This window comes from Electrophorus electricus, chromosome 7 (assembly GCF_013358815.1).
Source record: "Electrophorus electricus isolate fEleEle1 chromosome 7, fEleEle1.pri, whole genome shotgun sequence".
Lineage (NCBI taxonomy): Eukaryota > Metazoa > Chordata > Actinopteri > Gymnotiformes > Gymnotidae > Electrophorus > Electrophorus electricus.
The window spans coordinates 20,854,765-20,867,264 of record NC_049541.1 but is presented as its reverse complement, the minus strand read 5'-3'; the positions used below and the strand labels follow the sequence as shown (position 1 = coordinate 20,867,264).

Genomic DNA, 12,500 nt, shown 5'->3' with positions numbered 1-12,500 from the left:
GCTTGTAGTGGTACCGAGGAAGCCAAGACAGAACTCGGGCCAGCCTGAAACCTTTGAAACGCTGGCTGTGATGCCAGTTTGAATCATGCTGCATCGCAGAGTAAATCATATGTGCAAAACAAAACATGCACTTTGATCAGTGCCGATCAAAAACGCAGGAGTGTTTATTTGTGCGTGTTTATTTGTTTATTTGTGCATGTGCATCTTCTTATAGAGAGAGAGAGAGAGAGAGAGAGCGCGAGAGAATAAGAGGATGTGTGTATCTGTGTATGTCGGTGTGTGTGCTTAGCCATTATTTCCATCTTACTTACTGGAGTAAAGAGCACTGTGAAATTACACAACCAAAGAGGTCACGGTCAACTCAATGTTTGTTATAAACTTTCCCACTCTGGGTCAGTCTGGGCTCGGTCAGTGTGTAACCCCATATTGTTCCATAAGTAATCCTCTGTTGTTCAGAGCTTTCCCACTTCATTTAGACACAATTCTGGGTCTCCTAATCCTCAAATGGAGACCAAGTGCAAGTGTAAATAGCTACAAATTAATAAAAGAAGTGTCTAATATGACCAATCATCTGATATAAGGCACCGCAGTAACAAATTAAGTGTCTAAAGAACCCGTCCTGAAAAAAGGGCAAGCACTTCAAATGTACTGAGGGTGGAGGAAAATGTACTGAGGGTGGAGTGAAATACTGAGGGTGGAGTAAAATGTACTGAGAGTGGAAGAAAATGTACTGATGGTGGAGTAAAATGTACTGAGGTTGGAGTAAAACGTACTGATGGTGGAGTAAAATATACTGAGGTTGGAGTAAAATGTGTCCCAGAGTGCTCTGGAGAGTGGACGTGTCTGATCACTCCTGCGACTGTCTGATCACTCCTGCATGGGACCTGTGGCGTCTGATCACTCCTGTGTGAGAGCAGGCTTCATGTATGGCTAACATGAAGCCTACTGGAAGATGAGGCCATCAAACAGGCCTGTCTCCACTAAAAGCCTTAGTCAGGACTCACCAGATCTCCTACAGAGGTGTTTCCATACAGCACTGGTGCCCTCCTTCAAAATACCTCCATCACAGACTAATACAAACTATTGTTAGGCAGACTGTCACTAGTCTGTAATACCAGGTAATAAATGGATTATGCCAGAGGTCAGTTAGCAGAGTGTCATGAGATGTGGGCTGAAATATTAATGTTTGGATAAAGGATTCCTCCAAAATCACACATATCTAACAGCTCTTTTGTTTAGTATCGTTCATCTGTTCAGTGTTGCAGGCTTGTACGTTCAGACGCTGCACTATGTTGATTTGAAATGTTTTCAGAGATGACCAGAGGTTTTCAAAGTGACGTGCACGTCTGGTGTAAGTGGAGGGGGTCACTGCTCACCTCAAACAGCCTGAGGGCTTTAGCCAGGGCCCCCACCTCCTCTTTCAGGGAGAAGATATAAGACAGGATGCCGGGTTTGTTGCTTTTCTCTTCTAGGTACATAGAATCCTGCAGTGGGAGAGAGAAATGATCCATCATGTCCCAGTGTCAGATACACATGCCAAACATTTCCAAAACCAATAATGCCTACGGATAATCTGGCATCCTGATCTTTATTGTTATCCTGTATGACTATGTCATCATATACATAAAAATGACATAAACATGTCTAGTTTATTCACAAATAAACAGGCAGCTCTGCCCTGTGGGGTGGGGGAGGGGTATGGCATCATTAAGTCAACAACAACAACAACTCACATGTGCATCGTGAGCAAGGTGAGGCAGCCTTTCTCTCTCACTCACCCTCCCTTACTTTGCCCACTGAAGCATAAGTCTGAGTAAACTTTGTCTCATTTCACTGGTTCCTTGTATCATATATACATCAAATGAACCCAAACATACACTACCCAACACTGGGATCTAGTTTTTGCCTTTACAATTACAATTACAATTACAATTTACAAAAAAAGCTGTCTCAGCCTAAATCTGCTTAATGTATGGCTGGGTAAGATGTTTGTACCACTGCTGTGCATGCTTTAATGTCTGATCATTAGTATCTGATTCATGTATGACTGTGATTGCCTACAATCCTATGACTTACATACCCATAATTCAGAAATGTTTAAGGGGACTGACTCTCACCATAACATCACCTCTAATAGGAAACTCTTAAGAGAACAGAAACATTTGCTAACTTGTAGCTAGTTACAGTATAGATTACCATGTTTTAATCAAGGGTGGGGATTACAGACAGACAGACAGACAGGCAGACAGACAGACAGATAGATAGATAGATAGAAATAAAAAAGATAAAGATTTTATAGATAAAAAATAATTAAATAAAGCAGCATTGGGACAGTTTAATCATTTAAACCACCATAACATTAGCTAAATCGTGTTAAATTGTCTAATTATTTCGGCGGACTTTTATTTTGTCCCTAGTCAAGGCATTCTGCTGACACCACAGAACTGTTCAGTACAATAGTGTAAACACAGAGCTGCACCCAACTTTACAGATACTGTGTGTGAATAAATATAATTATATATTAGGCCTGTTAACAAATAGCCTTTCAACACAGCTGAGCTAGTTTTTAACTCCTAAATCTTTACTTGTTATTTGCTTTGCTTTAATTGCACAGTAAAGCCCGTTATTTGTGTTCGGCATTATTTATTTATTTATTTAAATAGCAGATTTTTTAAAATAAAAATCTACAATATACGTATAATAAAGACCCATGCAGAGGCTTAGAAATCACCTGTGTTCCATTGTCTGCGTTTTTTCTGAAAGCCGCGTCCATTTTCGCCGTTTAATTTGTCAGGTCTTATGTGGTGTCCTTTAATTTCTCAGGTGGTCTTATGTGGAGTCTTTTACTCTCTGGTCATTTTAGCGCGCGCACCCCGGACTACGCCGTTCACTCACATCACGTGACACCACACCCCCCGAAACGATCACGCGAAGGGTGGGCAGCAGCCGTCCAAGCAGATCTGGTTTGACTGTCTTTGGTCGTTAATACTATCAACATTTCCTAATGGTTACCTTAGCAATTATAACGTTTAATTATCTCTTAAATTATCGCTATGTTCCAAAATGTCTTACATTGACATTTACATTTATGGCATATAACTGACACGACATCTTACCGTGCACGATAACTGCGCTCCTACAACGCTCACAGGTGAGAACTGCAGTGGGAAGGGGTCCGCGGTGCTTTGAGTTTTAGGACCGCTAGGTGGCGACACATATCAGTTAACTGAAAGGCGTGCGGGTGCTTGATAAGTGCTGTTATAAACATGCGTTTCACGAAGTCAACCAGCTACAGTGGTTGGAGTTCCGTTCTGCCCCGGTGAGCTCTATGGACTGTTGAGTTTATTGTTCCTTATTTTTAATCCCGTCAGTAAAGTAATAGTCTGCTACGATCCATCTAAGACCAGCAACGCTCTTGCCTGTAGCTCTCAAAACAACCACTAGATGGTAGCGTTGGGCCGGTCCTGGGTGAGCTGCGTTGTCTTAGAAATATTTGTTTGGTTTAATTGCACATGCAAATCCATTCAAAAAATGAAGGACGCACAAACTGCTTGTTGAATCTTTTTTAGTTCCCGTAAAGAACGAAAACACAAAACTGGAAAAGAAGAAAATCCAACGTAATTTTACCACCACTGAAAACTAATCATAACTACTGGATCAAATTACTTTATAAACAGTGACTGTTGGACTCCAAAACCCCCTAAAACATCCAAGAACAAACTAGATGAATCCACAATGTGGAACTTAGTTGACACTCTTTGGTCATTCGGTTCTTGTGGGTTGGCCTGACATTTACTATTATTATTACTATTACAGTTTCTGTTCAATCAATATCTGAGGCCTCACAATATGTAGTTCATTGTAAGATTGTTCCGGACATATTTGTGCATATGACAGATACACCTGCCTTATCTTGACTTTAAGAGTTAAACGCTCAGTGAATTGTTTTCTTGTTAAGGAGAATATGCGTATTACATTGAATAAGCCTAGTCATATCTGACAAAATAAAAAAAATCACCCTCGCTCTCTTCCTGTACGTGCAAGCGTGCGCGCGCGTGTGTATGTGTACTAGCATGTGCGCACCAGCCTTAACACCTGGACGCCCGCGTTCATTTTCAGTTGTAATGTAGTAAATAGTCCCCTTGTACCATCTATATGGATCTGTCGAACAAAACCGTCGTGTTATCGCACCAAAACATCGAGCGTGTAACGTCGTTTAACGCACAGATTCACTCAAATAGGGAGGATATAGATGAGTGCGCCTTTAAGAGAAATGCTGGGCCTCTGAATTACAATCATTAAGGTCTTTGTTATTGCATGTTTTTGTTACCTTCTGTGTAAAATGTTGTAGCTACGCACGGGTCCGTGTAAAATTTAAAGATGGCACAGGCCTGATCGAGTTTTTTATTGTTTAATATAACAATATTAGTTAAGTTGTAAGGCCAAGAACAGCGCGAGACAGTTTATGAGCCATTATTGTATCCTAAATGTGGACCTATATGTGCTATAGGGAGCCTCAGTGTTGGACAGTTCTGTGAGAATAGGAATGTGTTATGCTCTGATCCTACGATGTCATGAAATGGCGTTGCATTTACACCGGGCACCTGCTTCACTTGCAATGAATAGCAAATGACTAGTCAATCCGAGTGGATCACACACACACACCGCCACCACCACCACTACAATCACCACCACTAACATCTAAACTTCGAAATGCAGTTTACCAGTGTTTTGGACCTGTGCGAGATTTTTGTTTTTGTTGTATTATTTCTGTGAAAGTGCTAAAGACAGAGGTGTTTGAATGGGAGATCAGATGCCATATTAATTATTACACCCGGCAATGACTGGGACCGTTCAAACAGAGGGATCGCAAGCCCTGTGCCTGCAAGATCGTGGAAAAAAGAAGCCTTTACAAAGCGCTAATTGGACTCTGGAAGCGCACTGACAGACCATGGTAGATAGGTTTCAGTGCGCCCCGGCGCAGGCGAGGGGGCAGGGGGAGCTGAATAGAACCCACGCTCCTTTTCTAAACTCCCTTGCTGTGCTAAAAAAGGAAAAGAAAAAAAAGAGAGAGAAAAGAACGTTGGAGGGGGGTGGGTGCTTAAACGCTGGCCTAATCCTGAATGCCACAGCCAAGTAAGAAAAATTACACAATTTATTGACCACCCCCACCACCGCGTCCCCATACACACGCGCGCATTCGCACGCACGCAAACGCACGCACGCAAACACACACACACACACGCACACACAAAACTGTGCGCATGTGCAATTATTCGGAGCTTGGTGAGGGTCGGCTGGTCTTGTCCCTTCGTCCTTTCATTAAGTTCCATTATTACGCTCTTTGAAAGAAACGAATAGATTCAAAAGATAGTGTGTCACGTCTACTGTAACAAAATAGGGTGGAACTAATCATACACAAAAATTCTCAGCTCGCCTCTTTATGGGGGCTCCTCACAAATTTACCCCTCCGTTCCGCCTGTCCAACTGGGACAGTCAGAGATAGGCGAACGCTTGCCTTAAAGCTCCGATATCTAGGCCACTCTTATGAGGACCCGGAGTGTTAAGATGCCCGTAATCAACACTAAATCTTCCCCCTTTGTATAAACAACGGAGGAAATTTACGAAACCATATCAAACCTACACAAACTCAACGTAAAATGTTCGCAAATATAAAAAGTTTGTAAATGTGTAATAGAACTATACATTGACCTGTTTATTTATATTATGCATATGTATTGTCTGGATAACAATACAGCGTGCTGATGTGTAATATGTACACATGTAATTGGATATATTTTATAATTAGTTTTTGTGAACATACATGTTTGTGAAGTAAACAAACTGCATATCTTAACGGCATTGTGCACAACGGGTTTTATTTTCTGGTTCGCATAAAAAAAGATCCGAGAATTTTAAAAAGTACCACATTTGGTTATTATTATACCTTAGAAGGTCTAATGTATACCTTTGGTTTAAATAAATAAATACAAAGTGATATACTACTTATAACTTAAAATTAGACCGTTAGTTGAATTGCAGCATTATTCCTGTTTTAGTATTATAGTTTTAGCATTTTTTGAGTTATTATAGTTTTTAGCGAAACACTCGCCCTAACTGAAGAAGTTCAGCTGTAACTCACAGCAAGTTGTTTATTCAGTGGCAGGAGCGGCACGCGCCCGGCGTACGCATTGCAGCCGCGTCGCAGCTCGAGGAGAATACAAGTGGAGGCGTGGTCAGTGGGAGCGCGTGGGGCTGCCAGTGTATTGAAAAGGCCTGCTGCCACCCTCTCACGTCTCAGAGCAGGTCGGAGGGTTCGCCAGGCTGGAGTCCACGCCACGCTGCCCATACAAAACCGCAAGCGCGAGCGCATAAAGCCACACGTGAACGCCACGAGCGCGACGCGCGGCCACTGGGCACTCCCAAACCGCACCGTTTCTTTCAGCACTGCCGCAAACTCCGGTTTTTGTCTGCTCGTCACGGAATGGACATCACGGCGAAGATGGAAATAAGCATTAACCAGCAGCAGTTCATGCCACCCGCGTGCTTCTTCGCCACGGCTTCCCAGAGCATCCAGCTCAGCCCGACCGGCAGCCCGTGCAGCAGCAAATCGGCGGTCAAGCCGGTCAAACGCCAGCGCTCGTCCTCCCCGGAGCTGCTGCGCTGCAAGAGAAGGCTCAACTTCGCAGGCTTCGGCTACAGCCTGCCGCAACAGCAACCGCACGCTGTGGCTCGGCGCAACGAGAGGGAACGGAACCGGGTGAAGCTCGTCAACAACGGCTTCGCCACGCTCCGAGAACACGTCCCCAACGGCGCGGCGAACAAGAAGATGAGCAAAGTGGAGACCTTGAGATCTGCCGTGGAGTACATCCGCGCGCTGCAGCAGCTCCTGGACGAGCATGACGCAGTGAGTGCAGCGTTCCAGTCCGGGGTCCTGTCTCCCACCATCTCGCAGAACTACTCCAACGACATGAACTCAATGGCCGGCTCACCCGTGTCCTCGTATTCCTCTGACGAGGGGTCCTACGACCCACTGAGTCCAGAGGAGCAGGAGCTCCTAGACTTCACCAACTGGTTCTGAGTCCCCCACAACAGGTTAGTTTCTCACCGTAGTCGCTTTTGGATGCCATTCTTGTTATTTTGCTATTTAGATACTCATAAGATTGGTATACGCCCCCTGTTATCGCGTGTTTAAGTTTTGTTTTGTTTTTAATCTCAACTCTCTTTTCATAATCCACTTTTATAGGAAGATCCTGGAAGCCAGATATTCAGCACTCAGTTTGGAGGTCCCCAGTTAACTGCGTCCTCCGAAAACACAAGGCACTGCTTTTGCGTTCCCGTCCGGTTGGACAGACCCAAGTTCACACCAAGAGATCAGGGGCCCGAGTGCAACGAGCCAAAGGACGTGTAGCGAGGAGGGCCCTTCTCCTGGCACAAAACCCGGCACGAGCAGAAGGGTCCGCTCCCTCTGGCGCATTCGCCCAAAACTACCATTTCAGATACCTTAAAAAAAACCTCTGACATAAGCGACGCTATTTGAAAGGTTGTTCCTAAACTATGCTAAACCCAATCAAAGAAAACACTGTATGTACCCACTTCGACATCGACATGTAACTCTAAAATGCTTCCATCTCGGCGGAATTTATTATATGAAGTTCTATTTGTATAAAACGTTTTTAAAATATATTAAGCTATTTTTGTATGTAAGAGATTTATAGATGTTTTGTACACATTCATTTTAATATGTATATATTTTTGATTTATACGTAGCGTAAACAGCGTAAGTTGCGTATTACCTCTTTCCTATTCAGACTAAGTAGTCTAAATGCATCAATAACTTGCTGTTCTTAATACGGTTAAGGATTGTGCGAGACGGAGTTTGACACTCCGAAGTTTTATTTCTGCACCAACGTGTCTTATTTAATAGGAATACATGACATTGTAATATGACTCGAAGTTCACAGTGATCAAAGGTTATGCAGCTACAGTCCAAACTGAGCACAACGGAGGTCTATTGTCTCTTCCTACCGCCTGTTCAACTCTGTCTTTATAATACTCGGGGTTGGGTTTTTTTTTTTTTCCAGAATAAGACAAATGCCTTATGTTCATATTTTTTACACTTTAGCCTCATATAAATAAATGTTTCTAAAAGACACGCGTCTCATGTCATCTTTGGGGAGATTCACACGAATTCGTGGTGAGCGCTTGTATGATTTGCTTGATTTGCTCAACAACTTTACGTAAAATATAAAGTGGAACTTTGGGAATTTCGCTTTTTTTCGCCTGTTATGAACAAACTGATGTACAAGCCAATGGCTAAATCCCTCGGCTGCTTGCCTGTTGTCAGGCGCCACGAGACGTGATCAGAATCTGGGACAGTGCGCAGAGTCGCAGCACCTCCAAATGCGCGCCTGTCTAGTCAGCAGAACACATTTAAAAGCGCAGGCAAACTCTTACAAAAGTGCGTGTTACGTTTGTAAGTAAAGACAACATTTTGAAATTTAGATGTAAAGCAATTTTACACTCGGACGTTATCGATTTTACATGCATCGCCAAAGACTAAGAAATGCCAGGCTCTTTCTTTGAAAATAATTGTCAGGCTACGTTCATCAGTAATGTGCACATATCAGAGTACGATAGCAGACCCATTTTTAATCTGGGTAAACGTGCAGTGCCGGAGGGATTCAAACCCCTCCCGAAGCAGAAACACTCGTCGGACTTGACAGGTAGATAGACTTGTGAGTCCCCGGCGCGTGCCTCGTTTGATCAGTGAATGGAACTGTGCAGTGCTCGAGCGGCGTCGGCGCGTGATGCTGGCTGGAGGCGCGTGCCGTTCCGACAGCAGCGCGCGCCTGGCGCTTCACAGCTAGCCCTTAAAAAAAAAAAAAAATCCGACTACACCCGACCGGTGCACGCGAGAGGCAGGTGTTAGGGGAAAACATCGCCGACTTGGCGTAGGTCGCAGGCTTTTGTTCCGTCCCGTGTCGTCTACCGGTTAACCCGTGTTTTGCTTTTATGACTCTTCCTGATACAAAGTTTACATTGTTAATCAGAAACGTCAGGCTAATGTTTAATGCATCGATATATGGGAGTACACATTGTGTCGCGGAGAAGCAGTGCGAGAAGCGGTTTAAATAAGGACTTCATTTATGTCTTCGTTCTGACTGACACGCTGCTCTGATACATAAGGAAAAGTTGAACGAAAAAGGAATAAATGAAAGGAAGAACTGGTATGACTGTTGGTGAAATATTAAAAGGTCCACAAAATACACAAAACATTAAATAATAAGTGAACCCATGATTTCCCATCTCCTTAATGCTACCCAATTAAAGATGTGAGTTTTACAGCAGCCAGAATGCATACGCTCGCTGAAGAGTTTCCCTTGTAACAGCTACCCTGTGGTAAATCCTTCCATCGGAAATAATCTTTAGCCCACTGGGCTCTCAAGCTTTCACAAGCCCGTTATGTCGTACTTCGTTCGTTCTCTTTTGCCACCTGTATGCATGTCTTCGCTGTTTCAGAGCAGTGGCTCAGGCAAACTTGTTGACTTCAGTGTTCCCCTGTAAACACGGGCGCGCGCGAGTGTGCGCTCAAATGCCCCATCCCTTTGTTGCCTGCTCATTATTCTGTGGATGAATAAGGGAGTTGCTCTCTCTCTCTCTCTCTCTCTCTCTCTCTCTCTCTCTCTCTCTCTCAGTAATCCGCATTGATTGGTTTCCCGGCCCTCTGATGTCGAAATTCATGGTGGAGGTCGGGGAAGCATGCGTGGCACGGGGTTGTCTTGTTATCACTCAGCTCCCACTTCCTTTCACTTCTTTGAAAGTGCTGCTATCGTTGCCTCTTGAGTTCTCAAACAGATACGGCATTATACTAAAGATGAACACTGTTCGCCAGCACTCATCTGCTCACAAGAACCCAGAGAGCTTTTCATGACTCCAAGGTCTCTGCCGAAGGACTAGGACACTTCTTTGGCCTAAATGAGAGGAGTTAGTCCCCCTTTTATCTTCTAGCTTTCTCCTCTCTTTCTTTCGCTCCTTCCCCTTTGACATACAAATCTCCTCTTGTCTGTTGGCACAGTTTTCCCTGCTTGTCAGTGCTTCCTGTCCACGGTCCGTTCACAGCAATTATTTTCCAGAGAGGCGACATCTCAGCCTCCCCACTCATTCATCTTAAGAACATTTTAGAACCTCTTCCACAATGGTTGCCTCATTGTTTATTTAGTCCCGGCTGCAGTTGCATGCTGCAGTGGAGAGGTGGCGCTAGCATCTCCAGAGCGCACCACGGAGTGAGCTGCCCAGCTTGTTTCAGTACCAGAGACAGCACTCCTAAAGCACACACACTCACTGTAAGGTCTGAAACGCGTCTGAAACGTAAGTTAACTTGGCCCCGTTATGAAAACAAATTGTCTCTGTCCCACGGTAAGCACACCACTGTGTATGTACGTTGGCCGGGATCTGTGCTAGCAACTCGATAAAAGTTCATGGAATTGCTTAGTGGTTTATCTGTAGAAGGCTGGAGTCCGTTTTAATTGTTCAGTCCATTGCATGATTGAGAAGACCATCAATTTCCATATGGGTTTCTTATAGAGCATTGGACACTGTTCAGGCCAGACCCAGACATGTGGGTTAAGTCCCTGTGCTGCTGTCACAGGTTGTTGGAGTCGTCAAGTGGGTTGGTGATGAATTCCTGTGTTGCCGTCAGAGGTTATTGGAGTCGTCCAGGGGGTTGGTGATGAGTCCCTGTGTTTGCTGTTACAGGTTGTTGGAGTAGTCCAGGGGGTTGGTGATGAGTCCCTGTGTTTGCTGTCACAGGTTGTTGGAGTCGTCCAGGGGGTTGGTGATGAGTCCCTGTGTTGCCGTCACAGGTTGCTGGAATCGTCCAAGGGGTTGGTGATGAGTCCTTGTGTTTGCTGTCACAGGTTGTTGGAGTTGTCCAGAGGGTTGGTGATGAGTCCCTGTGTTGCCGTCACAGGTTGTTGGAGTCGTCCAGGGGGTTGGTGATGAATTCCTGTGTTGCCGTCACAGGTTGTTGGAATCGTCCAAGGGGTTGGTGATGAGTCCCTGTGTTTGCTGTCACAGGTTGTTGGAGTCGTCCAGGGGGTTGGTGATCACGGAGTTATGGATGTGGATGAAGAGTGGCAGGTGGGCAAGGAAGTCGAGCAGGTCAAGGGAATGAAGGTTACGGAGTTCACACCTGACCGCTTCTTCATGTTCCTCACGGATACCTCCTGCCTTCAGCTCCACCAGCAGCTGTTCTGCACTGATACAGCCCTGTGGCACCACAGCGCCCCCTGTCTGCCCCTCCAGCAGGAACAGGAACAGTTGCTGTGAAGAAAGTGTCAGGTAATGGCAGTGAATATTAGCAAGAAGGGTTTTCATTTACTCACTGTCATTCAGAAAAGAGCTACAGTGACTGTTTGGAGTGGTCATGGGACATTCAGTCTTAGGTTAACACTCCTCAAACAAACAAACAAGGATTCATTTTTTTGACTTAGAAGTTTACCTTTTTTTCTCTCAATACTCACAAAGAATGCTGAATGCTGAAAGCTGAATGCTGAATATTTGCATAAATTCTGAACCAGACTAATCAGAAGTCTGCCTTAACTTCCAGTCCTTCACTGAAAACATTTTGGGATTCACTGGGAATATGTTTATCATCGTCTCTGCCGCATTGTCATCTATACTCAGCAGACGTTATAAGAGGGAAAGGCTAACGTGTTCATAACCTGCCTGTGTGTGTGTGCATGCGTGTGTGTGTGTTTCCTCATTCACACGCGTGTCTAAGCAGGCTCAAATTACAGCAGCCTGTTCCGACTCTTCTGTGAATGCACCTGTTTGCACAGTTAAATGCATCCAAGGTAATGACTAAGGCTGTGTGTGTGTGTGTGTGTGTGTGTGTGTGTGCTTGCGTGTGTGTGTGTCCCATAATCCCCTGGCAATGTGCCCACACCTCTCTCCACTCTCCCCAATAACAATTCCACACTGAGTTTACTCTGTAATTAGCCAACCCTTTCTCTCCTGAGCCTAAGGCCTGCTGGAGGCATCGTTGCCGTGGGCGTTCAACAACTCCTCTCCTTTCCACAACCTCTGTGTCCTGCAGGGCTGCTCACCCCACATTTGTGAACGGGTGCCCTGGTCACCTCTGCTCCACCTGACGTGAGCAGTGTGTCTTTACTTGATTACAGAGCGTGCAGCAGTGGCCGTACTCCGCCGGCTGCTTTAATGAGATTACTGCCTGTAATCCACAAATAAAGCAGAGAGACGGAGCATGAGAGCAGGAGAGAGCGAGGAAATGAGAGAGAGGAGAGAGAGAGAGAGAGAGAGAGAGAGAACATTTCCCACTTTCTCTCTGTCGCAGGCTGCACACACCAAGGTTCTCCATAGAAGCAGCTAGTTTTACTAAGCCAGTGTTTGAATTGCTCTTCAAAGCCCTTAGCGGTCTTTATTTCACTATAATTAGTCCCCTCTTTTCCTTATCCTGCCCCGTCAAGGAAGAGAAA

At 44.8% G+C, this 12,500-nt stretch overlaps 2 protein-coding genes across 6 annotated transcripts in view; both read right to left on the bottom strand.

The window, feature by feature from the left end:
• Window positions 1-7,036, bottom strand: part of pah (phenylalanine hydroxylase) — an 18,071-nt gene extending 11,035 nt beyond the window's left edge. The window contains exons 1-2 of one of the 5 annotated variants that reach the window (XM_027021596.2): window positions 6,847-7,036; window positions 1,377-1,484 (exon numbers count right to left, since the gene is read on the bottom strand). In XM_027021596.2, coding sequence (XP_026877397.1) covers window positions 1,377-1,484; window positions 6,847-6,948 — 210 coding nt within the window. In that variant the 5' untranslated portion in view covers window positions 6,949-7,036. Of the gene's footprint in view, window positions 1-1,376; window positions 1,485-2,731; window positions 2,929-3,116; window positions 3,135-6,142 lie in introns of those variants that run through there. The other 4 variants (XM_027021594.2, XM_027021595.2, XM_027021598.2 and 1 more) reach the window with 4 other exon arrangements.
• A 1,839-nt stretch (window positions 7,037-8,875) lies between these two features.
• LOC113584595 overlaps window positions 8,876-12,500 on the bottom strand; it is a 28,344-nt gene continuing 24,719 nt past the window's right edge. The window contains exon 9 of the mRNA XM_027021604.2: window positions 8,876-11,325. Coding sequence (XP_026877405.2) covers window positions 11,074-11,325 — 252 coding nt within the window. The 3' untranslated portion in view covers window positions 8,876-11,073. The remainder of the gene's footprint in view (window positions 11,326-12,500) is intronic.